At 49.1% G+C, this 26,621-nt stretch overlaps 2 protein-coding genes across 5 annotated transcripts in view; one reads left to right on the top strand and one right to left on the bottom strand.

Moving 5' to 3' along the window:
* On the bottom strand, nucleotides 1-12,280 carry Znf598 (zinc finger protein 598, E3 ubiquitin ligase). Of its 4 annotated transcripts, none has more exons than XM_052195601.1 (12): nucleotides 11,988-12,280; nucleotides 5,277-5,389; nucleotides 4,753-4,882; nucleotides 4,338-4,549; nucleotides 3,956-4,173; nucleotides 3,308-3,416; nucleotides 2,779-2,966; nucleotides 2,572-2,656; nucleotides 1,706-2,472; nucleotides 1,235-1,397; nucleotides 998-1,148; nucleotides 1-914 (listed from the first exon to the last, which is right to left on the bottom strand). In XM_052195601.1, the coding sequence occupies exons 1-12, from the start codon at nucleotides 12,207-12,209 to the stop codon at nucleotides 561-563; spliced, it is 2,712 nt and encodes a 903-aa protein (XP_052051561.1). In that variant the 5' UTR covers nucleotides 12,210-12,280; the 3' UTR covers nucleotides 1-560. The 4 variants fall into 4 exon arrangements, with proteins under 4 accessions (XP_052051561.1, XP_052051559.1, XP_052051560.1 ...); XM_052195599.1 differs by having other exon boundaries at nucleotides 1,706-2,493; XM_052195600.1 differs by having other exon boundaries at nucleotides 3,299-3,416.
* The window catches only part of Npw (neuropeptide W), a 19,595-nt gene continuing 5,181 nt past the window's right edge, over nucleotides 12,208-26,621 (top strand). The window contains exon 1 of the mRNA XM_052195988.1: nucleotides 12,208-12,352. Within this exon, the coding sequence (XP_052051948.1) occupies nucleotides 12,208-12,352 (145 nt within the window). The remainder of the gene's footprint in view (nucleotides 12,353-26,621) is intronic.

The following is a 26,621-nucleotide window of genomic DNA, read 5'->3' on the forward strand; positions in this document are numbered from 1 at the left end:
TGCAGTACTGCAAAATAAATTTATTTGAAGATAAACTGTCTTTTATAAAATGTCAGAGGCAATTTGAGATCTTAGATTTAACTTGTCTTGTAAAAAGATTGAACTTCAAGTAGCACAATTTTGTGTCTGTTTTTAATCTGGAACATTCTCTATGAAACAGCCAATTGTTTTACACAACACACTTGACATCTGACTCCAGCACCAGTGGACCCGAGGCTGTCAGCTCTGGCTGGGACTTAGGCTTGACTCAGGAGAGCTCTCCTCAGGCCACTGAGACCTCTGGCTCAGGCCCCAACATCCTAGCCTTCCCCTCCCGGGGCACATTCCAAAATCACAAGATCACAAACCAAGACTGACCCTCAGCCAAGCATGGGGCAGAACTTATGAGTGATGGTGCACAGGGTAGACCTTTCCGGATGTCCCCCTGGCAGGCCTGGCTAACCAGGAGGCCTGAACCTCAGCCTTCCCAGGGCCCTACCTAGCTGCCAAGCAGCTGGTAAGAGGAAGGACGGAGAAAGGAGGTGCTAGGGTGTGACAGCTCTTGCCCTCGCCAGCAGGAGCTACGTAATGATCCTGGCGATGGCTTGAAGGGAGGGGAAGTCATCGTCCCGGGCAGCGTGCAGTGCCTGGTGGCTGCTGACATCGCCGTGTGCCAGGACCTGCTGGCAGGTGGGGCACACGCAACAGTCCAGGCCCAACTGCTGGGTGCTGGCCTGCCACACGGTCTTCTTGTTCTTTTTAGATTTGGAGCTGGGAGGCTTCTCCCGGCTGCAGAAGTCAGTGTGTGCAGACAGCAGCTCCTGCTGTTTGGCTGTGTCCGGTAGGAGTGCCAGCAGCTCACTGAAGATCTTCTGAAAGTTCTCTCCAAGCAGGTCCCTGCAGCTCTTGTAGTACTGAGCCGCAGAGATCATCCCCTGCCACCCAGAAGCACAGCCAGTCATTTTCACCCTGGGAAGGGAGGCCAGCCTCCTGCCCTCCGCTCCCACCCGCTCCTCACCTGTCTGAACTCTCCCGAATGGCTCTTAAACTTGCTGAAGCAGGCCTCATCGCTTTGCAGAAAGTCCTTGATAGACTGGATGAGCTGTAGGTTTCTCTCCCGGAAATTCTCAGGAACTAAGTAGGCTCGTGGTGTGGGTGCTAGCCGGGGTCTGAGGTCAGAGGAGCCTTGAGTCTTTAGGGTGGCTTAGGTTGCACCCTCCCGCTGGTAAAAGGCCAGGCAGCCCACCCCACTTACGCTTTCATGGTGGTGGTGGTGGTGGGACTAGGAACACAGGTTGAATGGGAGTTGGGCAGGAAACTAGAGAAGCCAGGGGGTGGTTTGCTGATCGGAGGCGCCAGGCCAGGTGGGGGTGGGGGTGGGGGTGGTGTGCCCTTCAAGAGCACCACGGTGCTGAAGCCTGCAGCATGACACAAGAGCCCCGTTATTCTTCATGTCCAGCCCCAATGGCTGGCCAATCCACATCGAGCCTCACAGCAGGCCCAGGGCTGAGCTTGATGTGGTGGGCCCGCTATGGGGAGTTAAAGTACTAAGCAGTTAAAGTACTATAAAGTAGCTAACTGTGGCAGCTCAGGGTGGCATCTGCATCCAGACTGTCCTCTGATACGAGGACCGGGCATCTCACCCCACGGGTGCGGGCTTCAGCCTGACACCACGACTCCATCACTTCTCAGCAGCTTAAGGAACCCCGGCACGAGGCACACATACCTGGGGGTGGAGGCATCCTGGGTGGACAAGGGCCTCCGAGAGCTGGAAAGTCTTCCTGTGGTATGGGGCAGGGGAGGGGCCCTAGGGGCCTTGGCAGCCCTGGAGGTTCCTTCGGGGTACTCCGCGCCAGGGCTGAGCCCTCCGAATGTCCGTTCACAATGATGCTTACTGGCCCTTCAGCTTTGCTCAGAGGGGCTTCAGGGACCTGCTCAGCCCCAGAGGGCTTTGTGGTGTGATCATGGGACAACAGTGGGGATGATGTGGCCCCAGGCTTCTCAGAGCCCACCTTCTTCTTCTTGCCAACCTTGGCTGAACTCTGGTTGGCAGCTGGTGCCAGCAAGGAGGACACAGCCACTGTGGTGGGCACACTCCGCAGGTCCTGCACAGTGAGGCCGCCACCATCCTCCTCAGCCACTGGGCCTGGGCCACCCTTCCTGCCACCCCTGCTCCCCTTTCCTGCCTTCCGGGGAGGCTGGCCGCCACCAACCCCAGCCTGGGCCCCTGGGGTGGGTGGGTTCCCTTTCTTGCTGCAGCCGCTATTCCAAGCTGAGATGAGGCTGGAGGGGGCACTGCTGGGCTTGGGAGCAGAGGAAACCAGGGCAGGAAAGTCCTCTTCCTGGAAGGTGTTCTTGCCCCTGGGAGGACCAGGATAAGCCAGTGCCAGGCCTACAGGGCCTGGGGTAACCGCTGTGCAGCAGGAGGAGGTGGAGGCACAGAGACTGGGAAAGTCTTCGTCCTTGAGCTTGGGGTTGGGCGGTGGGAGGGTACTGGGTCCAAGGAGGGAAGAACTGGTTAGAGGTTCATCATCAGGCCTTGGCCAGACCAACCCCTGTCTATCACACACCCTTCCCAGTTCCCACACATACTTTGAGGGGACAACCCCGGGGCCCGGGCCTGCGGCTGGGAAGGCTTCTTGGCTTACAGGACCATTTGTTGAGGCTTCCTTGGAGCCTACAGACATAAGATGAGTCCAGGTAAGGCTATGATGGTTGGCTTGGGAATGTGAACTACTGACTACGAGTTAGCAACTTTCCCCAAGCCCAGGCAGAGCACCATTAGGTGGGACTGGTTACCCGAGCCTTCGCCCTGAGTCCGGGGCAGACGCCGGTGGCCACGGGACTCCTCAGGCGCCCTGGCTGCTGCTTCCTCTTTCTTGGGCCTGCTGCCCTCCTCTCGGTCCTCCACCCTCTGCGTCTCCTCTTGCTGTTGTGCAGCCACAGAGGCCCGGATGGCGGCTGCCACTTCTCTGTCTTCTTCTTCCCTGGGATGGAACAGAGGAGGAAAGAGCTCAGCCTGGGCCAGACCCGAAGACACGGCCTGAGACGGGCAGTGTCTGAGCTCAGCCTGCAGTCTGGGCACCGCTGTGCCCTGCTCTCAGGGCCATTCCTCCCCCCAGACTCTGTTGTCTCTCACTAGCAAGAGGTAAGGAAGAGAACATTCTACTTGCTGAGCCAACACTGTGGCCACCCTCAGGACCCTAGGCACTCTGCTGGAGCCCGCTGACCTCATGCCTACTCCCAGCTTGACTGCCGGCAGCTGCCACCCTGTGGAGGTGGAGCCAGGAGAATGTCAGTGGTATGCAAATCCTCCCACCTCTTGTACCTCCAGCTTCCCCGGCGGTTCTGCTGGGCTCCACGCCCGCTGGCCCGGCCAGCTCGGCCCTGGCGGTTGTACCTGTCCACCTCCTCGTAGTCCTCACCACTGACGACTCCTGTGGTCAGTACATAGCCTGTCACGGTCCCAGGCCAACCAACAGGACAAAAGAACTGCTGTCCAGACCACACTGAGGCCAGTGCTCCTGTCTGGAAGGCAGAGGCTTCCCCACCCCCAACAGCTTATGACCCACAAGAATAGACCCAGACACCGCAGAATGCAAACCAGCTGTGACCGCTAGAAATTAGTACCCAACTGGTATAAGGACAGAGGCCTCAGCCCCACCTTTGGAGATGGAATATATGGGCTTCAGTGACAGTCTCCTGAGGCAGACAAGTACCCCAAGGACTCCAGAGCCCAAAATGCAAAGCACTGGAGAGGGTTGTGAGCAGGCAGGCAAGGAGCTCCCCAACTATCACTAGGCTCAGGTGCTCAGAGCAAGGAATGGTGAGGAGACAGGCCGGGTGGGGGCCTCCTGTGTCTTAGGTAGGTCGGAGTCTAACTGGGACCTAGGTCTGAAGTCTGAAGCTGGGAAGCAGATACTCACAGAAGGCCCCAGTACCTAAGCCTGGCTGAGCCTGTGGCCACCTAGCTCACCCTCACTCCGGCGTGAGTGCCGTGGTGCAAAGCTAAACTGAAGGTCAATCTGACGGTTCTGGCGTGCCTCGGCCCGGCTGCGGCTGTGGCAAGCTGTTTTATGAGCCTTGAGGTCGATCTCAGTGCGGAAGGCATGGGTGAACTGCTCAGTGCTGCAACGGCCCTCCTCACATAGGAAGTGCTTCTCCCGGAAGTGCTCACGCAGGTATGCATAATCACTGGCAGACAGAGTCAGCAGAAGCCAGATCATCTACTGTACAACCAGATAACTCCCAGAAAGTCCTAGGAGAGAGTCACCTCTACACTCCCTGCAGCATCCCGGGTCTGCCCACCTACAGTACTTCCAGGCCCCACTCCCTGAAGCAGCCCCAGCCACGCCCACCTATAGTAGTCCTGGGCCCCGTCGGAGTCACAGAAGTGGCAGAAGTAGTGGTCACGGCGCAGGTGCTTGAGCAGCTCATCATTATCCAGGTAGCGCTCGTCACAGAACTTACAGAGTGGATGTCCCCGATGGGATGTATCATCAGGGTCACCTTGCATACGGTGTCGAGCCAGGTCCTTGCGTGAGTACCACTTGCGCTCATAGGTGAAGATCTGCAGAGAACACGGGGCTGGACACAGAGTTGGGGCTCCCGACCTCCTGACTTCACAGTGGAACATTATGGGCAGCGAGTGGACCCTGGTGCTACCAGCTCTGCCCTAGAGCCCACTGGAGGCTGGAGGACCCCATGTCCATTTAAGCACCTAAGGCTCTGTGGGGGCCTGGTGGTTTCAGGGGTTCCCCAGGGCAGGCGAACCTTGAGGTGCTTGAGGCACAGCTTGCAGCAGAAGAGCTCGTGCTGCTTCCGCATGTGCTGCTCCAAGTCCCCGAAGAGGCTGAAGGGCGGCAGGTGTGGGCACCGCGGGCACTCGTGCTGCAGCAGCTGCCTGCGGAGAGACCACAGCCGCCCACAGGGCTGGCTCTGAGTGCTGTCCAGAGCACAGCCACATGGCAGGGCCCCGCTCGGGGATACAGCAACTGTATGCACAAGGCACGGGGTCCTGGTCTGTGGTCCCAGCCCTCAGCCATGAGGAGAGAGAGAACCCATGATAACCATATCTTTCCTGGGCTTTTACGGACCCTGAGTTAAATGTTTGCATATTCTTGTGTCCCTCAAAAGGCTAAAACAGCCAATATACCCCCTCCTTCCCACTGCCACCTAGTGGAGAGCCAGGAGTGCCCTACCTCACAAGAGGAAACAGGTCACCAGCACCATGCATGGACTCCCCCAGCCCTGGTTCTGAGGGGGCAGCGGCAGCCTCTCCAGCTGAGAACCCTCACCTGTACAATGCAAACACCTTCCCATCTGCAAAATAGATGTCATATTTCTTCTCATGTTGGAGCTGGTGGATGGGGATCGTGGCAAAGGCAGGGAGTTTCTTCCCAAAAACCACCTGGAGAGACACAGTGGTGAACAAGGCCTACATGAGACGGCCGAGGACCAAGCAGAGACAGAAGAGGCGTCCTCAACAATCCGAGGCTGGCAGCAGCCAATGGATCCCCAGACAGCTTCCGCCTCCTCTCATTCCAAGTTACCCACAAGAACTACAGATGTGATACCCAGGCTCTCCACCAGGAGGCAGTCATGCTTCCTGTAGTCCTGGTACTCACCCACAGCAACACCCTAAAGCTGCAGGAGCTCAGGGCAGAACAACTTTCAGAGTGGTGTGGGTTTGAAAGGCATGGGTTCTCCACAGCAGCTAGAGAAGCAGCAAATGGTGCCTAGCAGCTGTCAGGTGCATCAACACCTGGCTACCCCATCCTGAACCACCTTAGCATGTTTCCATGACGCCATAGGAGAAAGGGACTCCTCCAAGATTGGTATCTGGGCCTGGTCACAGCCTTCTGATTTCTGCTTATTGTGCCTAAACCACAGGTATGAGCCATAGACATACTGCAGCCACTAGAGAAGAAGGAGCCTTAGAAGGTACAGGGCAAGACTTGGAGCACACTGGGTACCCTGAGACAGGATCTGGACATGGGTTGGTGACTTACAATGACAACTCCACAGTGACTCTCTCCCAGCTGCCTCTGCTACTGCCCCACAGCTCGCCCTGACCACATGCTTTAGCTCAGTCCTGAAAGCAGTTGAGGCCTTTCCAATACATCCCTACCTTAGGGAAGGTCACACCAAGGTCATCAGTTGGGTCTAGGCTTAGCCCAGGAGGTAATTTTGAACCAAAATATACAAGAGTTTGGGGCAGCTCAGGAGTGACCGGGAGAATGGGCCTACTCACAATCATAACCCCCCCGCACAAGGCCCCAAACAACGAAATAACAAAAGCTGGTTCAATGAAGGACCTGAGGGTGAGGCCAGTTCCACTTTGACATACCATACTTAAAAATCGCACATGGCCCACAGTCTGCTCCTCTATCAGGAGCCCAAGGGGGCTGCTCCGTGACTCAAGCACACCACTCTTAGGGATGGGAACAGGTCAGGAGTGCCCTAATAAGTACTATCTGGTAAGGCTGAACAAGATGAACTCTTCCTGTCTTGTGCTCTGTCTGGCTCAAGTACAACTGCACCCCAGACATCATCTTTATTTAGTTTTTCAATCTTTTTTTTTTTTAAAAAAAAAAAAGGTCACGCAGGCGAGTCTACATAGAGACAGCCAAGACTACATAGAGAAATCCCGTCTTAAAAAACCAAAAAAACGGCCCCTGGTTCCAAAGTGTCCAAATTACAAGTATGTGCTACTGGTGCTATCCCTAAAAGCCAGCCAATGAAGGCTCCTGCGGGGGACTCCTTCCAGGGGCTGTACTGCCCTCTATAGGGCAGCTTCTTGTTCCCAGGAAACTCTTTTCTAGGTCCCAAGTGTGGACAGCCTCCTTAAACTCCATGCTGGTTCCTTTGCCAGGACGCTGGGGGTGAGCTATGCTTTCTAGCAGTCCCCAAGGTTTCCTCTAGCCTAGATCCACAAGGAACTCAGGAGCATGAACCCTGCAGAGTGCCAACAGGATACAGAGCCTGAAAACTCCTGAACACAAACAAACTCCAGGGCCCCCCAGCACCAGACACAGCCACGCCTGACTGAGCTCCTCCAAGGCAGGCACAAGAGCAGTCTGAGGAAATCCCCCAAGCTGCCAAAAAGCAACTAAGCCCAACAGACATAGCGGAGGATCAGCTTCCTTCCCTAGAGGAGGCTGTGCCAGGGACGCCCCCGTCACTGCCACTGCTCCAGGGACCTTTTTTAGCTGTGCACTTGGATCTCCTCTGCATGGCTTCTCAGGCTATCATGGAAGACGTTCCTCTACCTCTGGGCTTTGGGCACAGCTGCTAAACACCTTTGCTAGGCTGCTAGTGCCAGGGCTTGCTGAGTAGGGCGTTTGTCTGTGCCACTTCTTGTCTTGTGATCCATGCCCTAAACATGCTGGCTTGTTCACCCACAAAACATCACTGGAAACAGCCTGAGATTAAGAGCAGCTATGCCTAGGAGAGGGAGGGAAACAGCACTCGGCCCGCAAGGAGTAAGACCAGAAACTAAAGCCTGACTGGTGACCAGAGGAATGGGATGGGCGTTCGGGAGAGCCAAACCTATTTTACCGTATGCCACAGATGCTAAGAACCCAGAAGCACAATCATCTGACTGCAGGGCAGAGGTGGTGTCAGGGCCACTGAGCCAAGTCTGAATAGGAGTGGAGTGAGGATGTCCCAGGCAGAAACAGGCCAGCAGGACCCAGGCCTACCAGGCTGATGGAGGCAGCCTAAGCTGCACATACCTGGGTCAGGCTGAGGGGTGGGAAGGAAGACACAGGTTGGCTCAAGAACAGAAAAGAGTGCAGAAAAGGCTTAGGGAGGGGACCATGGGCAGTGAAGGGCAAAGGCTAGGGATGTTGGGTCTGAAGCCTGCAGGCCTGGAGCAATAGGCAAAAAAAGCTGCCTCTTCAGGCAGGGAGAGCAGGACTGCCGTCTCACTGCCTGGGTAGGTGCTGGAAGAACAGGGTGGCCAGGAGGCTCCCCGTACACCCAGAGGGTAAGGCAGAAGCTCAACCAGGAGCACCCTCTCTTCCTGGAGATATTTCTGTGAGGCTAGGAGGGACAAAGGGACATGGAAGTGGGGGGGATCATCTGCCTGGGCTGTAAGGGGACAAAAACAAGGAGTTAGTGAGGAGCCCTAGGTGGGCTGGGCAGCACATGATCAGAGGTCAGGCAGCGATGCTTCTGAATCAAGCGGGTGGGATCTGTAACCCAGTTCCAGAGATGACTGAGGGGGTGGGAAGCCGGCTCAGCTGGTTTCTGCCCGAGGGCCTTGCTGCTCCTCACCTCCAGCGTGCAACATGTGCTCAACAAAGACCAGATAAAAGACAGGTGGGGTATCATGCATCAAAGTGTACAGGGGGCTGGAAAGATGGCTCAGTGGTTAAGAGTGCTTCCTTCTTTCCCCAAGAACCTGGGTTTGGTGCATACCACACACACACACAGAGGCTTACAACCATCTACAACTCCAGTTCCAGGAGAATTCAACATCATCTTCTGAAAGAACATGCATACATACACATATAAAAAAAAAGCAGCCGGATGTGGTGGCACACACCTTTAATCCCAACATACTGGAGATAAAGGCAAGTGGATTTCTGTTGAGTTCAAGACCACCCTGGTATACAGAGTGAATTCCACAACAGCCAAGGCTTCAAAGAGAAACCCCATCTCAAAATGATAATGACAATAAAACATTTAATTAAGAAAGGAATTATTGCGGGTGGTGGTGGTGCACGCCTTTAATCCCAGCACTTGGGAGGCAGAGGCAGGTGAATTTCTGAGTTTGAGACCAGCCTGGTCTACAGAGTGAGTTCCAGGACAGCCAGGGCTACACAGAGAAATCCTGTCTCGAGAAAAAAACAAAAAAAACCAAACAAACAAAAAAAAAAACAAAAAGAGAGAGAGAGAAAGAGAGAGAAAGGAATTATTGTTTTATGCATATATATTCTTGCGTGTATGCCTAGGCACAACACTAATGTTAGGTGCTCCCAGGTGCTAGAAACAGGAGTGGTGGGAGTCTAATTAGGGGCAGGAGCAGAGATAGCTTTTGGAAAGGCAAGAAATCTAAGCACTCAAGGAGGCCGAGACAGGTGAGTTCCAGCCAATCTGTGCATAGTGAGACTGACAGTCTCAGAGAAAGGAAAGAGTGGGAGGGGCCACAGATGACAGGCATTCGCAACAGAAAAATATCATTGAGTCATCAGGTACAGCCTGCTGACCTGGGCCTTGGATAATCCCGGGAAGGCCTTCAGCATTCCCCTCCCACTTCCTGCTTGTGGGTGGGGATGTGGCCTGTCCAGAGACGTGACAACAGGATGAGAAAATGGCTCTAGAGAGATGTGTCCAGAGGAACCAAAGAAGCTCCTAAAGAAAAGCTCCTAAAGAAAGACTGAACACAAACCTCTCCACCACTCAGCCTGGAATCAATCCTGTCATCACCTGCACAGCCTCACTCTCGGCAGATGGCAGCCCACTCAAGCTGCCACACTGAGAAGTCCGGATGCCCAGTTCTTTACCAGACCAGCAGCTTCAGACGTGTGCACCCTGTCTCCCTGTCATGCCCAGACCGCCACCCTCCTAGGAAGCCTGTACGAGGTATCACCCACAGACAAAGCTGGCCCGTTCAACATATCATTTGTTCTGTTTGTTTTAAGGCAGGGTTTCTGTGTAGACCAGGCTTGGCCTTGAACTCAGAAATCTGCCTGTCTGTGCTGCAGAATGCTGGAATTAAAGGTGTGTGCCACCCCATCTAGCTTCATATGACATCTTAACACACATCCCTCCTAATTTTTACTTAGTCTCATGAAGGGACTAAGGGTCACTGTGGAATTCTGGGTGTGAATACAGGACATACTCAGAGGGTAATGCAGGACTCGGTAAGGGACAAGGTAGGGCTGAGGGTGACGCTGCTAGGTTTCCAGTGGAGGAAAAGCAGGATAAATGGAGAGGCTGAGCTGGACAGGTACCATCCTACCCCACTTCCCAAGAACTCCTGCTGCTCACCGTGGTGGTGGCAAGTCAAAGAGGAAGCCCGGGCTTCGCCAGAGGCACATAGTGCCAAACCACAACCAACCCTGCCAGGGCAAGCTGAAAGCCCAGGACAACAGTCCCTGCCACAGAGCCTTACAGGGCAAGGCTCAGAAAGAATGAGTGAGGGCTGACATATGTGTATGTGTTCTCTCACTTTCTCAGTGAGACCCAGAGCCCAGGCTAAGACTACATGCATAAAGACCTACAATATGTCTTCCTTCCTAGAAGGAAGCTACAGGTGTGCTGAAAACCCTTTGCCAGATCTTTCCATCAGCGTTTGCAAGGCCAGCAAAGCAAGCTCCAGCAAGACCCTCCGAGTAGGCACCCAGGCAAAAGCTTGTGGAGATGTTTCTGAACCCCAGATCCACCACACTACTGTCCAAGGTCTTTTAGTCCCTCTTCCCCAGTACGACATAGATGCTTAGGGAATGTTCCAGGTTTCCAGCTGACTATTTTGACATAAATAAGAAAAGCTAGGTGTGTCAGGCGGTGGTGGCACACGCCTGTAATCCCAGCACTCTGGGAGGCAGAGGCAGGCCTATTTCTGAGTTCGAGGCCAGCCTGGTCTACAGAGTGAGTTCCAGGACAGCCAGGGCTATACAGAGAAACCCTGTCTCAAAAAAACCAAATCCAGGGCTGGAGAGATGGCTCAGTGGTTAAGAGCACCGACTGCTCTTCTGAAGGTCCTGAGTTCAAATCCCAGAAACCACATAGTGGTTCACAACCATCCCTAATGAGATCTGATGCCCTCTTCTGGAGTGTCTGAAGACAGCTACAGTGTATTTACATATAATAAACAAATAAATCTTAAAAAAAAGAAAAAAGAAAAGCTGGGTGTGTTGGGCATGGTGGGGAATGACCTAGCCCTCAGGAGGTAGAGGCAAGTAGATCTCTGTGAGTTCAAGACCCTGTAGAATGAGTTCCAGGACTGCCAGAGCTACAGAATAAGAAGGCCCTGCCTCATATATGGGACAGGGTGGCACACTGCCCTTAACCTCAGCAATCAGAAGGCAGATACTGGTAGACCTCTGGGTTTGATCCCACCATGTTCTACATAACAAGTTCCAGGCCAGCAAGGACTACATAGTGAGAACCTGTCTCAAAGAGAAAGAAAAAGGTGAGAACGAAAAAGACCAATTTTTCAGCATTATTTCTATCTCTGCATCACTTCTAAGAACAGGAAAGGGTGATTCCCTGGCAGAAGCCACTAGCCAAAACCTTCCATGAACCAAGGTAATTTCACAATTCTGAAAGCAAACAGATCTCTAAGGGCAGCAAACCAAAGGAGTTCAGCTAGATAGTCCCCACCAACAGCTGGCATCGCCGGAGTGTGAATGTCCGCTCCATGAGCCCTCTGACTCCCCTCAGGGATTTCCAAGTCTAGACAACCAGAAACATCCTCTTCCCATCACTCTGGAAGGAAACAGCTAAGCTAGAACTAGTAACGAGGAGGAAACTTCCTAAAATTGTGGACCACCAAGTACCAAGGAATCAGGTCCTGGTAACACTTCCACTCTACAAATGGAAACGATGTCTCAGTAGCTAAGGGTCACCGGTGGGGCCCAGAAGACCAACTAGTCTGGAAACGTCCAGTTTAACCCATTTTTTCCAGAGCAGTCAGCTTCCAGGATAGATAGTGACTGGAGGTTCTCCCTGGCTGTCTGCTCCACCTCAGTGACGATCCCGAAAAAATTAAGATTTACAGACAGGAGGGCTCTCGACCTGACCTTGCCCTTCCCGCAGCCAGGTCATAGGGAAAAGTCCCCAGGCTTAGAGTTCCCACAGGCATCGCTCCTCCTATCCCGGCCCAGCCGCCTCTGCCTTCTCTCAGACCCAGGAGGCCCGGTGATCGCATGGCGCCCGGACCGACCACCCGGCCTCCGGAGGGAGCAGGCGCGGCCAGGCCGCAGCCGGACACCGAGCAGTCAAAGCCATCAGCAGTCCGCCCTGCCCGCGCCCCGTCGCGCGCCCCGCTGGCGCACCTGGCGCAGCTCCTCGCGGCACACGGCGCAGTAGCGCTGTTCGCACAGCACCCGCATCTTGGTAGAGCACCGGTAGCACACCGGGTGATCGCAGCGGCCCAGCGCCGTAGCCTCCAGGTCACCGCAGCACAGCACACAGCTCCCGCCGCCCCGCTCCGGTGCTGCCACCGCCTCCAGAGCCGCGCGCCGCCCCTCGGCGCCTACCGCCGCCGCCGCCGCCATGGCCGGGCTCCGGCCCCCTCCCGGCCGGCGCGGCACGGCGCGGCCTGGCTCCCGGCGGACCCGCCCCTTCCGCCGACGTCACTGCTCCTCCAGGCAACCGCCCCGCCTGGCGGAAGTGCGCACAGCGACTTCCGCCCGGCCTGGTGAGGTACTTCGCTGCCCTTCGCTCACGTCGTTCTACCCTGACTGGTGCTCAAGCCTTCCCAGTCATGTTAATGCGGAGTCTCTCCGCCTTCTCCGACGCCAGCTCTAGAGACGCCGGAGGAAGCACACAGCATCCAGCATTTCCGATAAACCACGAACAGTGTTAAGCTAAGTATCACACAAACATTCCTGGGCCATACTTGGACGTATTATATTTATATCTTAAATGCAAATTTCACTGGATGTCCTGGGAATATAGCACAGTGACAAAGACTTGCCTACCATGCCTGGGTTCCATTCCCAGCACAAAATACATATATAAGCAATTAAGTAAGCTAGTAAGGACTGAATCCAGCAAACTTTTTAGGAACCTACCTTTCTATAGCCCTGCACCTCCCTTGTGTTTGGAACATAAGCGTCTGACACCAGAGTATCCAGACATTCTTACCCAATACCACTAGAGAAGGGACCTCGTGTTCTCGTGGTTGTAAGACAACACATCCTGCCAGACATAGTATCTAGAAAGGGAAGCACCCAGAGGTGCTTGAGTGGATAGTAGTGAACCTGAGACTTCAAGTCTCTGAATCTGTTGGGTGATCTCTGGATTTCTGATGTAGCGAAATGGGTCCAAATCTGAACCCTTCTAGAAAGAGGCAGTATATTGTGTGTGTGACCCAAGAGTGCTTATAGCTAGCTGGAATCAGAGAAACGACTTAAAGCTCTAATTCTGGTACTTACATTCTTGTGAACTAGGTTGCCCCACTGAAGCCCTATAACCCCCTTTGTAAAACTGGGGTCGCCATACCATACCAATTATGTAAAGTAGACTGGGCTACATTTGTCATCTTCAGACAGATAAGGGGGCCCAGTTAAATACTGTTAAAATGACAGGGTATGGTCACACACCTTTAATCCTAGCACTCAGGTGCAGACTTTATAAGTTTTGATGTCAGCCTGGTCAACAGAGAGTTTCAGGCCAGCCATAGCTATGTAGTAGTGAGACGCTGTCTCAAAAACAAACAAACAAACACAAAAAAACCTGATAAATAGAAAGCTGGAGAGATGGCTCAACAGTTAAGAGCACTAGCTTTTCTTGCAGAGGTCCTAGGTTCAATTCCCAGCACCGCATGAAGGTTCACAACCATCTGTAACTTCAGTTCCGGGGGTTTACTATTTTCTGGTCTCTGGGGGCACCAGCACCCAGGTGGTACACAAACATACGTGAAGACAAAACACATCCATATAAAATAAAAATAAATTTTTAGAAATGAAAACATTTCTGGAGCCAGGCAGTGGTGGCACATGCCTTTAACCCCAGCAATTGGGAGGCGGAGGCAGGTGGATTTCTGAGTTCAAGGCCAGCCTGGGCTTTTGGCCTTACCCTTGCTGCTCTGATGCTTTGTTTTTGTTTTTTGAGACTGGGTTTCAAAAGACCTGTTTTTGAGTCAGGGTATAGACCTGACTGTCCTGGAACTTACTCTGTAGACCAGGCTGCCCCCCCCCCCACCTGCCTCTGCCTCCCAAGGGCCAGGATTAAAGACATGCACCACCACTGCCCAGCTACTCCTATGCTTTTAACAAAGCAACTGATAGTCAACCATCCAGCCAGACTCCCCATCTGCCACCATTTTGAACACTCCTTAGACTACTTGAGAAAACAACACAATGAACAGAGTGGACTATCCCTTCTCCTAAAGGCACAGCCTCAATCAGGGAGCTGTTTGAAACAGTTTACACCAGACATTTTTTAAAACCACACACCTGAGCCGGGCGGTGGTAGCACAAGCCTGTAATCCCAGCACTCTGGGAGGCAGAGGCAGGTAGATTTCTGAGTTTGAGGCCAGCATGGTCTACAGAGTGAGTTCCAGGACAGCCAGGACTACACAGAGAAACCCTGCCTCAAAAAACCAAATCCATAATACCAAATAAATAAATAAACAAACAAACCACTCTAGATGGTCCTGTAGTCATCTCAGGCCAGAATGAGGGACTATTTCCCAAGATGGGCCAGCAGGGGGCCTACTGTTCCTGAGCAGACAAGGCTGTGATTGGCTGTGATCTACCATGGAAGCAGACTGACTGTTCCAGCTCACTGGGAAATGAGTCACTGGGAAGCTCTCCTCTCCTACCTCTGGGATTGCCACTTCAGTGTTAGTGAAGGGCTTCTCTACAGGGTCTTTTCTTGCCTGTTTTTAGTAGAGCTGCCTGACTTGGTAGCATGAAGAAAGAGCAGATGAGTAGCTGTGGCGCCGTGACAGCAGAACAGCCCAGCACACTGGGGCAGGCACAGCCATGCAGCCCACGGTGTGGCAGGTAAGAGGGGAGCTGCGTGCAAACATTTGCTTCACAGATCCATAGAGAGAGCCTGTAGGATAAAAGACAATTGGATGCAGATGGTGGTGGCAGGCAGATCTCTGAGCTGGGGGCCAGCCTGGTCTATAGAGAGAGTTCCAGGACAGCCAGGGCTACACAGAGAAACCCTGTGTCTCAAAAACAAAACAAAACCAAAAAGACAGATGAGCCAGGCTTGGTCTACATGAGCTCTTGGGAAGCCAGAGTCATGAAGAGAGATCTGTGTAAAAACAAAACCTACAAACAAACATCCCAAAAGAGACAAACAAAAAAACCCGAACAACAACAACAACACAACCCACAACTGTAAAAGAAACTGAAAGAGCCAAAGGAAGCAGGACGTACTCCTTAGATGACAGCAGCAATCTCAAAACAGTCAACCAAGAAGGGAACCCCCTCTTGGAGGGGTTAGGAACTAGAGTAGTTCATAAAGTGTTTGCTGTGTAACACTCCCCACCACAGGAACAGTAGACTAAGCCTCTGAAACTGTAAGCAAGGGCCAATTAAGCCTGTCCTTTGGGGGGCTGCAGAGAGAGGGCTCAGCAGTTAAGACCTCTTCCAGAGGTCCTGAGTTCAATTCCCAGCAACCACATGGTGGCTCACAACCATCTGTAATGGGATCTGATGCCCTCTTCTGGCATGAAGGTGTACATGCAGATAGAGTACTCATTTAAAATAAATTAACTAAAAAGAAACTCTTTTGTAAGAGTTGCTGTGGTCATAGTATTTCTTCACAGCAATGGGGCACTAAGACACTGAGTACTGTGTGGGGCTGGTGTGACAGCTCAGCAGGACAAGTCTGAAGAACTAAGTCCAGTCCTTGGAACCGATGAAGAACTGACTCTGCTGCTATGTGCACAGCGCTTCTTACTCCTCTAAGTGTTAAGACAGTGAGACCACTCAGGGTCAGCAGAGGGCAGTGTCTCTCTGTCTCTCTGTGTCTCTATCTCTGTCTGTCTCTCTATCTGTCTCTCTCTGTCTGTCTCTCTCTCTGCTTTTTTGAGACAGGGTTTCTGTGTGTAACAGCTGTCCTGGAACTCACTTTGAAGACCAGGCTGATCTTTAACTCATAGAGATCCTCCTGCCTCTGTGCCCCAGTTTGTGCAGGCATACTTTCATATACCTCTCTTTTCCAGAATTCCTACCCTGAGTGTAGGTCCTAGGAGCCACCGTTAGGTTTGGTTATTTTCTTTCCTGTTAGTTTCTTTTGGCTCTGGCCAGAGCCTAAATACATTTTCAGGACCCCTAACTAACACTTTAGGTTTCCTTGATACTTTTCTAAAGGTCTCCGTTCCCCATCCCATGGCTGGCCCTGATGTCCATGTGTGGCCCCCATTCTCCCCAGTCTGTGACATTTACAGCTTGCCTGCCCTAAAGTTTTTCTCTTAATTATGAGTAAACTGTGCACAGGTTTTATTTGAGTCTTTGACCTTCTGTTTCCATTCATGTCCACACTTCAATTATTTTATTAATGAGATTAACAACACCCAAGTGGGGGGGCATGATTTTCTCCTTATCATATGGCAGGACTTCCCAAGATTTCCAGTAGGACTGACTTTCTTTCTTTCTTTCTTTCTTTCTTTCTTTCTTTCTATTTTTTTTGAGACAGTCTCTCTGTGTGGCCCTGGCTGTCCTTGAACTCCCTGTGTAGTAGCCTCAAAGTCACAGAAATCTGCCTGCCTCTGGTATCTGAGTGCTGGGACTAAAGGTATGTGCCTGCCCCCTTCTCCTGTGTTTTTTTTTTTTTTTTAAGATTTATTTATTTTATGTATGTGAATACACTGTTGCTGTCTTCAGACACACCAGAAGAGGGCGTCAGATCTCATTACAGATGGTTGTGAGCCACCATGTGGTTGACTGGGAATTGAACTCAGGACCTCTAAGAGAGCAGTCTGTGTTCTTAATCTCTGAGCCATCTCTCCAGCCCTTTTTTTTTCCTCCTGTGTTTTAAGTCTTTAATTAGTAGACAAAAGAACCCATCCCTGTGTCCCTCCCATGATGGAATGGAAAACCAGCTCCTCCAACCTTCACAAACCTGTCTATCCTAACACACACAACCCATTACACACACACACACACACACACACAGACAGACGACGACGACGACGACGACGACGACGACGACGACGACGACGACGATGAGGAGGAGATGAGGAGGAAGCAGTAGCAGCAGCAGCAGCAGCAGCAGCAGCAGCCACCATGGAGTATCTTGTAATCCCAGTGCTGAGTAGGTAGAGACAGGAGCACCCAGAAGCCTTCAGGCTACCCAGCCTGGCACATACAGTGTTGAATAATGAAGAGATTCTGTCTCAAACGAGGTGGGAGGAGACGTGACCCAACAGTGAGGTTTTCCTCAGCACCCACATTGTGGCTCACAACCATCCATACCCTCTGTACCCTCTAGATCTGGCATCTGCTTCTGACCCCAAAAGGCAACAGACGTGGACATAGTTCACTTACATATGCACAGGCAAGCACAAATATAACATAAGTAGACTTTGTTTAAAAAGACATGAGAGGAAGAAGTGTTACTGAAAATCTTGTGAGGCCCCAGCAGAACTATCATAAGGTACAGGAGAGACCCAATTCCTGTGGGTTGTCCTCTACCACATGCACCTGGACACATACATGAAACGCAGCACTGGAGAGATGCGGTGGTTGAAAAACACTCGCTGCTCCTGCAAAGGACCTGGGTTGGCTTCTCAGCAGCCCATGTGGTGGCTCATAACCATTGCTCCTGGTTCAGGGGATCTGACACCATCTTCTGACCTCTGTGGGCACCAGCCATGCATGTGAGTACATATATGAAGGGAAAACACTCGACATATAAAGTAAAAACAAAGAATTAAAGAGGGAGGGGCCTAGAGTCAGAATAGGGGCCTGTGGGATGGCTCAGTAGGTAAAGCTACCTGTCACCTAACAAACTGGGCCCTGCATGGTGGAGGAAAAGAACAGACGACTTCAGGTTGTCTGCTGGCTTCTGTTCACATATCATGGCATGCACACCATACATGCACACGTGTGCACACAAAATACATTATAAAGTAACAACATTTAAATAATCAAAATAACAAGCTCGGGAGTGTACCTTGTACTAGAATGCCTGCCTGCTTACCATGCTGAAGACTCTTGGTCCAAATCCCAGAACCACCAAGAAGAAAAAACTCAGAATGACACCAGTAGACTTGTGAACCGAGAACACTGGGAGCTAGAACCCCGCAGATCCCATAGGACTTGCTTCTCCAAAGACGAGGAAACAGAAAACCCAGGGTCCAGAAGCCATGATTCCAAGCTGAGCTGAAACCAGGGCCAATGCAGGGGCTTCAGGCGTGGAGGCCTCAGCCAGAGCCAGCAGCCACCCACTCCCTGAGGAAAGCACCAGAGGCTCTTGAGTGGAGCCGCGAAACGGGGCACTTCAAGTATAGACACTGAGAAAGGTCACTGCAAGAAAGATCCTCAGTGACAGGAGTATTTAGGAAAGATACCAAAAGTAGGGTATGGGAAAACAAAGAAACTACTGTAGCTTTCAGGAAGAGAGGAAATGTAAGTAGTATAGGGCTTAAGGCCTGGAGAGATGGCTCAGCAGCTGAGAGTGCTGACTGATCTTCCAGGGGACTTGAGTTTGGTTCCAGCACTCGCGACAGGCAGCTCACAGCTGTTTGTAATTCCAGATCTAGGGGATCTGAAGACCTCAGGCATGCACATGGAGCACAGGCCTACATGCAGACAAAATAACCATATACAATTAACTAATTAATTAATTAATTAAAAGCCTAAAGACTGGGCTGGAGAGATGGCTTAGAGGTTAAGAGCATTGACTGCTCTTCCAAAGGTCATGAGTTCAAATCCCAGCACCATGAGTTCAACTACATGGTGACTCACAACCATCTGTAATCAGATCTGATGCCCTCTTCTGGTGTATCTGAAGATAGCTACAGTGTACTCATATACATAAAATAAATAAGTCTTGGGGGCTAGAGAGATGGCTCAGTGGTTAAGAGCACTGACTGCTTTTCCAAAGGTCCTGTGTTCAAATCCCAGCAACCACATGGTGGCTCACAATTATCCATAATGAGATCTGATGCCCTCTTATGCCCCTCCCCAAGTAAATAAATGTAACAATCTAATTTTTTTACACATTATCACTCCTCCTGGGCGGGGGGGGGGGGGGGGGAGCATTTAGTGCCTTAAAGACTGAGAATATGTCCGGCGGTGGTGGTGCACGCCTTCAATCCCAGCACTTGGAAGGCAGAGGCAGGTGGATTTCTGAGTTTGAGGCCAGCCTCCAGTCAGGAATTCTAGGCCAGCCAAGGCTACATTGTAATGTAAAACATTGTCTCAGAGAGAGAGAGAGAGAGAGAGAGAGAGAGAGAGAGAGAGAGAGAGAGAGAGAGAGAGAGAGAGAGAGAGGAAGGAGGAGGAGGAGGAGACTGGATAGGTGAGAGGACCTGGCACAGTCTCCAGAAGCATATTCTGCCTCTTCAGAAGGATCACAGGAGTTGTCCAGGCATGGTGGTGCAGGCCTATAACCCCAGCATGAAGGGCCTGAGACAGGAGGGTTACAAAGAAGCTAAGCTGAGCTCCACAGCAACGTTCTGTCTCAAGTCAAAAAACAAAAAACAAACAAAAAAAAAAAACAAAGAAAGAAAGAAAGAGAAAAGAAAAGGAAGGAAGGAAGGGGAAAAAAAAGGATGGGAAGGCAAGGAGGTGTCAGAGAGTCAAATAGCAGCCGTGGTGCCTGGGGACTCAAGTCTCACAACCTGAGTTCAATCTTCAGGACCCACAGGATTGAAGGAGAGAGCTGATTCTTTAATGTTGTCTAATGCATTTGTGTGTGTATGTGTGTGTTTAAAGATATATTTATTTATTTTATGTATATGAATACACTGTTGCTGTCTTCAGATACACCAGAAGAGGGCATCAGACTCCATTATAATGGTTGTGAGCCACCATGTGGTTGCTGGGAATTGAACTCAGGACCTCTGGAAGAACAGTCAGTGCTCTTAACTGCTGAGCCATCTCTCCAGCCTGTATGTGTGTGTTTAAATACTTGTAACTGTAGCCGCCAGCAGCTACATGTAAACCGGGTTACCTGTTGAGAGAATTTTGGGGTCATAGGGAAGAGCGGCGAAAAGAAAGTACGGCTAAGTCAATGTTCACTGATCAAAGCCGTAAACTTTAATGGCGCCGGACCTTTTAACAGTTCGGGCAAACCCTTCCCCCCAGACTCCAGGCTGAGTTCCGGTGGAAGTTGTCTAGCTTCTCTTGGAGGTCTTCGTCTTGACTGCTCTGGCAGCTGGGTGGGTCACCTGTTTAATTCAGGAATCCCTATACCAGGAAGAACAATGAGCTTGACCTTTACTACGTGCACTCCACCCTAGGTGGAGCAGGATCCTGGCATTCTGGGAGAAGTTAACCTTGACCAAAGTCAAACTCTGACCAAGTGCAAGACTGCCCCAATATGGCTCTGTACATGTCCTCCCTTTTTTTATTAATTTGAACACGAGGAGGTAGAAAACAAGTGGATAAATATCCTTCATAAGAAGGCGGGCCTTAACCAGGAGGGGAAGCATTGACCGTAATTCCTCTTAAATATTGTATAACGTCTTTTTCAGAGGAGGGGTAATAGGCTCCCTTATTATTTTAAGGACAGCCTCTCGACGTTAACCCCTATGCAATTAGGTGTACTTCCTGGGGACTCAGAAGCAGAAATTCACCTCCCCATGCAGTGCTTTGCCTCGCACGTCTCGCTGGTACCCATGTTTGTTCAAAAACAAACACACATAGATCTGAGTTCTATGTGGCTCCCTCTTTGGAGATCCACTTGTGTAAGTTTTGAAGCCAGGGGGGTCTGCAAGTGTCTTTAACAGACATGTAATCTCTCCATCCAGGTGAGCCTGGGTGGAGACAGCCAGTCTGCTTAACAGACAAGGTCAAGAGTTAAAGGTGGAATAGGATTAACTTGTCCCAGAAGTATCCAATTCAGTTGTAAATTAACAACTTTAAGGATCCAAAGCTTGGCCTCTGAGGTGGGAGAGGTAGCCTTGTGAATCAAGAATTAAGCTGTTACTTCTCAGGAAAAGTGGAGACTATATGTTAAATTAACACAGCTGGCTGAAGATTGTTAGCCATCTTCAAAATTGGAATCTTCAATATTGGGATTATTTCTAGACTAGTCTATGGTTAAGTCAGCTGAACACAATAAGGAGAAGAGTCATTTTAACTCTTCTTTAGATTAATTTTTCCTAAGCTAGCATAACAGTCTCCATGTTCTGTCCCACAAGGTCTAAAAGCTTGAAGCTAGGCAATTTATCTAACCTGGGACATTTAACAATTGAGGTAAGTCAAGAACATATATCCAATATAGCTCTTATGTTACCATGGTCTGGGCATTCAGCAAGCACAGTCAGCATATCTTCTGCAGCATTCTGTGGAAAAAACAGAGGACATGCCTTCTCCCCCAATATTAAATCAGGATCATGGCATATGTTAGTAAGTGAATTCCTTCATTTCACCTAGACATCAATATGTCTAATTACAAGATGTCATATACATTTAGCAAGGAGTTTCTTGGCATCCAATTTTTAAAATTTTTTTTTAAAAACATGCAAGCATAATTTAAATTATATGCACAGGGACACAATTTCCCCTCTCTTCTTTCTTCCAAGAAGATATTGTTTTATTAATTTAAGTTGGAACACAAAGTATAACCCATAACATAGGCAATAACTATGTAATTATATAAAATATAGTTGCTTTTTCTGTTAGAGCAGTTGCAACTAGACAGCCTAAAAATGAATCATTAGTCACATGTACATATTTTTTTTTTAATCTTTTAAATTAGAAATATGAATATCATTTATCTGTAATAACTAAGTCCTCTAGGATTAACACCATTACCTGATAGAGGTAGAAATTGAGGACATCAAGAACAAATCTTTATAATTTGATGTGCACAAAATATAAAATTATTTCAAATACCTAAAGGACAGTCATTTAGAGAACATATCCTTTGTTCTTAGAAATTTGAATCACATTTGTATAAACTGTAGAAATTAAGAATTAGCAGTATTAAAAATGGACCAATTTTAAGCAATTATAAACCATGAGCTATGTATATATCTACTATTATTAAAAGCTTGACATTTAACATCTTAAAAATAGCTGCTATAGCACCCAATTCAGGTATCTGTGTTGAAGCAGGGAGAAACTTAAAGGAATAAACATGTGATCTGATAGTACAAATTATCTTTTGGATAACAATTATTAATTTTGCCTAAAAATGCTTACCATGTAATAGACCAACCATTAATAATAAATTTGATTGTTGCTTGAAGCAAGGAACAAACGTTTCCTACCTTGAAAACAGAGGTTTAAGACCTTCTGTGGCAAGCTTAAAATGAGGTAAATAAGATAAAGCCAATTAATATATCCTAACAACCTTTGAAAGCCATTTACCTAAAAATTCTAAAAGTCTATAGGAGCAAGGGCCTGTAACAAACATTCTATGAACATTATACACTGAAAATTTTAAGATCTTAACTTCTAGTATTGAAACAGAGACAAAACACTTTTTCTCACAAGACATAAGGCGGTTAGCCATTCCCTGAGGCAAAACTTTCTAATGAAATTGTTTTGTTGTCTCTTTAAAATTAGAAGCAAATGCTTTTATAATTATCAGAATGTAAAGCAAAAAACCAACCCTTTAAATTTACAATAATTTTGTAGGGAGTAGACAGGCCAAATGTTAATGCTTTTATAGCCTCCTTGACCTTTCATAGATTTGAACTGCATTTTAACCCACACCTGGATAAGTCAAAAACTTTTTTTTTTTTTTTTTTTTTTTTTTTAAGCCAAACACTCCCTAGGTGGGGCCTGTAAGGCAGAAACAATTTCTCAAAACTTCCTCACTAGCTTCCCCTGAGGCAGCTCTAAGCTTTGCATTAACTCAAATGTAAATTTTTTTATCTGCCCTAGGATCCACCTTGAGTCCTTGGCAAGGACATGGTATGAGATTCCTCAAATGTAAATATCTTCTAATCTGAGCCTTTTATCTAAGACCAGACCCAAACCTACAAGGACAATTTAAGGATTAAACAAAAGAAACCTGTAATTTCATGGTCAAGGGAACCTACTTGATATCAAATACATTTCCACTGAGATCTCCTTTTTAATCTTGGAGGGTTAAATTTTGCTCCTACCATTGTAGCCTATAAACTTGTGGAAAAGAGGCAATGGGCCTCTAAAACCCATAGCTGTATCACTCTCAAAATTATCTTAATTACAAAATGTTAAGAATTATGAGCCTGTAAACTGAAAACTGTAGCCAATGACACACTGATTTTTATTGTAACTCAATGTTTTCTTGCAATATTAGAGCACAATTGCAATTTTGGAAGCAAATCCCAATTTTAAACAATCTATTTTCTTTAAAATTAATGGCAAACACATATTTACAGCACAAGGTTTGTATGCCAGTTCTTATGTTCAAGTGTATAACAGTGTAACTTATTAAAGAGACAATATTTTAAATCTTAATCTTCATTAAGTCTAATCTCCAGGCCAAGATTCACATATAACACCATGCCAATTTAGGAGCGTCCCAAAGGCCTGTATTTCCTGGATTGCGTCATGCCACGTGGTGTTCAAAATGGCGACTACCCTAAACTACCAGCCTTAATCGTCATGCCACGTGTTCAAAATGGCGACTACCCTAGACTACCAGCCTTAATCGTCATGCCACGTGTTCAAAATGGCGACTACCCTAGACTACCAGCCTTAACCATCATGCCACGTGTTCAAAATGGCGACTACCCTAAACTACCAGCCTTAACCATCATGCCACGTGTTCAAAATGGCGACTACCCTAAACTACCAGCCTTAACCTAACTTTTGTTAATAACATTATACCTTTTAAATCATGTGCAGTGACTTAAGCCAATACTCTATAGTCAAGACATGCAAAATATACCTTTAAATCCAATTATAAACAAGAACAAAGCATGAGTGGCGTTAGGCCACGTGTAGTTAGTTAAGATAGCTCTAACACTGAATCACCAGTTTTAAACTAACCTTTTCTTAATAACACTATACCTTTTACATAATAACCAATTAATTTATAACTCTTTAGTCAAGAAATGTAAAGCCTTATATCATTAAAACCAATTAGAAACATGTATAAAGCGACTACATGAATTTCACAAGCCAAACCAAAGTCTTCCCAAATCTCGAGGTTTCTGGGCTTTTAAGAGCGGCTTTTTCCCCAGCCATGCTTGCCTCTTGGGTGAGTGAGCTACGCTGCTGCAGCGTGGCTTTGAATCAATCCCCACACAAACTGTGGCTAGCTCAAGAGGTTACCAGCAGATGTAATCTTTACCAATTTTTCCTTTTTAACATGAAACAGTCATTCACACAAAGACACAGAGAGGACATAAACATACACATAGACAGTCGGTGCACCGGGACAAACACGGAAAGATACACAGAAAGTTAAGCGTGCTTGTTAAGCAATTGCATCCATTTTCCTCTTTAAACAGCTTAGAAGCTGTGGACATATGCCTATTTTTAAAAACCCCTTTCTTTTCGCCGAAATCAGCTCTTACGAGCTTTGGGCAAATGCCTACCAAATTCCTTCCCCATATTTCCCTATCTTATCAACCCAAGCAGTCCTGCGCTGGGTCCACGCAGTATGCTTGAAAAACTGTATCCATTCCTGCACTCACAACCATAGACACGAATTCACTAGCGCTAGTTTTGCCCTCTATGTTGCTTACCGTGCGGACACCATTAATTTTCACCTTTTCCACGAAGCTTCGCTGGATAGGGCTACCTCAAGAAATTCTCTCGTGCCAGGTCTTCCCACGTTCAGGCGCCACTATGTAGCCGCCAGCAGCTACATGTAAACCGGGTTACCTGTTGAGAGAATTTTGGGGTCATAGGGAAGAGCGGCGAAAAGAAAGTACGGCTAAGTCAATGTTCACTGATCAAAGCCGTAAACTTTAATGGCGCCGGACCTTTTAACAGTTCGGGCAAACCCTTCCCCCCAGACTCCAGGCTGAGTTCCGGTGGAAGTTGTCTAGCTTCTCTTGGAGGTCTTCGTCTTGACTGCTCCGGCAGCTGGGTGGGTCACCTGTTTAATTCAGGAATCCCTATACCAGGAAGAACAATGAGCTTGACCTTTACTACGTGCACTCCACCCTAGGTGGAGCAGGATCCTGGCATTCTGGGAGAAGTTAACCTTGACCAAAGTCAAACTCTGACCAAGTGCAAGACTGCCCCAATATGGCTCTGTACATGTAACTAGCTGGGCGGTGGTGGCGCACGCCTTTAATCCCAGCACTTGGGAGGCAGAGACAGGCAGATTTCTGAGTTCAAGATCATCCTGGTCTACAGAGTGAGTTCCAGGACTATACAGAGAAACCCTGTCTCAAAACAAAAACAAAAACAAAACAAAACAAAAAACAATACCAGCTGACAGAGATGGAAGCTGTATCGGGCCCTTGCCTTCTAATCAAATGGCATTTTGCACTTTGTTTCCAGACCTCTAGTGAGAGGTAGAATCCTTTGTTGCTGGGTCCTGGGCAGAAAGAGGGAGCAGGACAGAGAGGTGCCCTCTGCATCCTGATCTTTAGGATAATTCTCTTCCCTGATCCTCTAGCCCCAGCTTGGGTTGCTTCTATCAGCTGCTGTGCACCTCCAGCCCAGGCCCAGGCCCTTCGTCTTCCTTTGCGCGCTGATTTGGGTCTCTTCACCACCTTGGACCACAGACATTAGCAAGCCCGAGGTGACTGGCGTTCAGGCTCCAGGAAGCACAGCGTGCAGAGCCATCTGTAAACTACTTTTGGTGCACTTTCATAATTGGGCCACGCCCTGTTTCAATTATATTTCTGTTTTCTTTTTGTTATCTACTTATTTCTGTGCATGTGTGCATACTTGCCTGTGTGCCATGACAGGAGTGTGGTTGACAGAGGACAATTGCAGAAGTTCCTTCCCCTTCCACCTGTGGGTCTCAGAAAGTGAATTTGAGTCAATACGCTTGGTGACTTCACCTTATCTGCTTAGACATCTCTTTGGGACCTCCTTCCTCCTTCCCTTCTTCAGAGTTGAACATAAGGACATACATGCTAAAGAAGTTCTCCATCACAGATTTTTTTTTTTTCAGGACAGGGTTTCTCCGTGTAGCCCTGGCTGTCCTGGAACTTGCTCTGTAGACCAGGCTGGCTTCAAACTCACAGAGATCTTCCTGCCTCTGCCTCCCAAGTGCTGGGATAAAGGTGTGCACCACTACGCCCAGCTTTAAAAGTATTTAGAAGGTAGAGGCTGGGAGGAGAGGAAGGAGGGGAATCTGTGGCCAGGATGTAAGAGAGATGGATGGATAATAAAATGGTATTTTAAAGATTTTATTTTTACTTTATGTGTATGAGTGTTTGGCTACATATATGGACGTGTACCATATGCATACCTGGTGCCCATGGATGTTGGATTCCCTGGAAGTAGAATTGCAAAAGATTGTGAACCGCCATGTGGGTTCTGGGAACCAACCCTGATCCTCTCAAGCTCAGCAAGTGCTTCTAACCATTGAGCCACCTCCCGAGCATCCGACCCGTTTTTAGCTTTTTAATTTCAGACAATGTCTTCCTAAGTCAGCCATGCTGGCAACTTTCTGTCCTACCCCATCCTACCTTGTACTTGGAAATACAGACCTGTTCCACCAAGCTTTTCCAGGTGCTAATCCCAGGATGGACCAAGCATATGGATCTGCGTTTCCTGGGCTACCCCCAGGGGGCTCCCCACACCTTCTCCATTTCATTGCTATTCCCCGAGGTCCCTGATTTAGAGTGAGCAGCAGCCCTGGGGACCTGAGTGGCCTGGCAGTGGACTGTGTCGTGCCGAGCCTCCCACCCACTGCACTCTCCA

Source organism: Apodemus sylvaticus, chromosome 10 (assembly GCF_947179515.1).
Source record: "Apodemus sylvaticus chromosome 10, mApoSyl1.1, whole genome shotgun sequence".
Taxonomy (NCBI): Eukaryota; Metazoa; Chordata; class Mammalia; order Rodentia; family Muridae; genus Apodemus; species Apodemus sylvaticus.

Coding starts and splice junctions, on each gene's coding strand:
- Znf598 (XM_052195598.1), bottom strand. CDS start 12,209: ATGGCGGCGGCGGCGGCGGTAGGCGCCGAGGGGCGGCGCGCGGCTCTG. Junction 3,417..3,955: donor GCACTCACGCCGGAGTGAGG/GTGAGCTAGGTG, acceptor TACTGACCACAG/GAGTCGTCAGTGGTGAGGAC. Junction 2,967..3,298: donor GGAAGCTGGAGGTACAAGAG/GTGGGAGGATTT, acceptor GTTCCATCCCAG/GGAAGAAGAAGACAGAGAAG.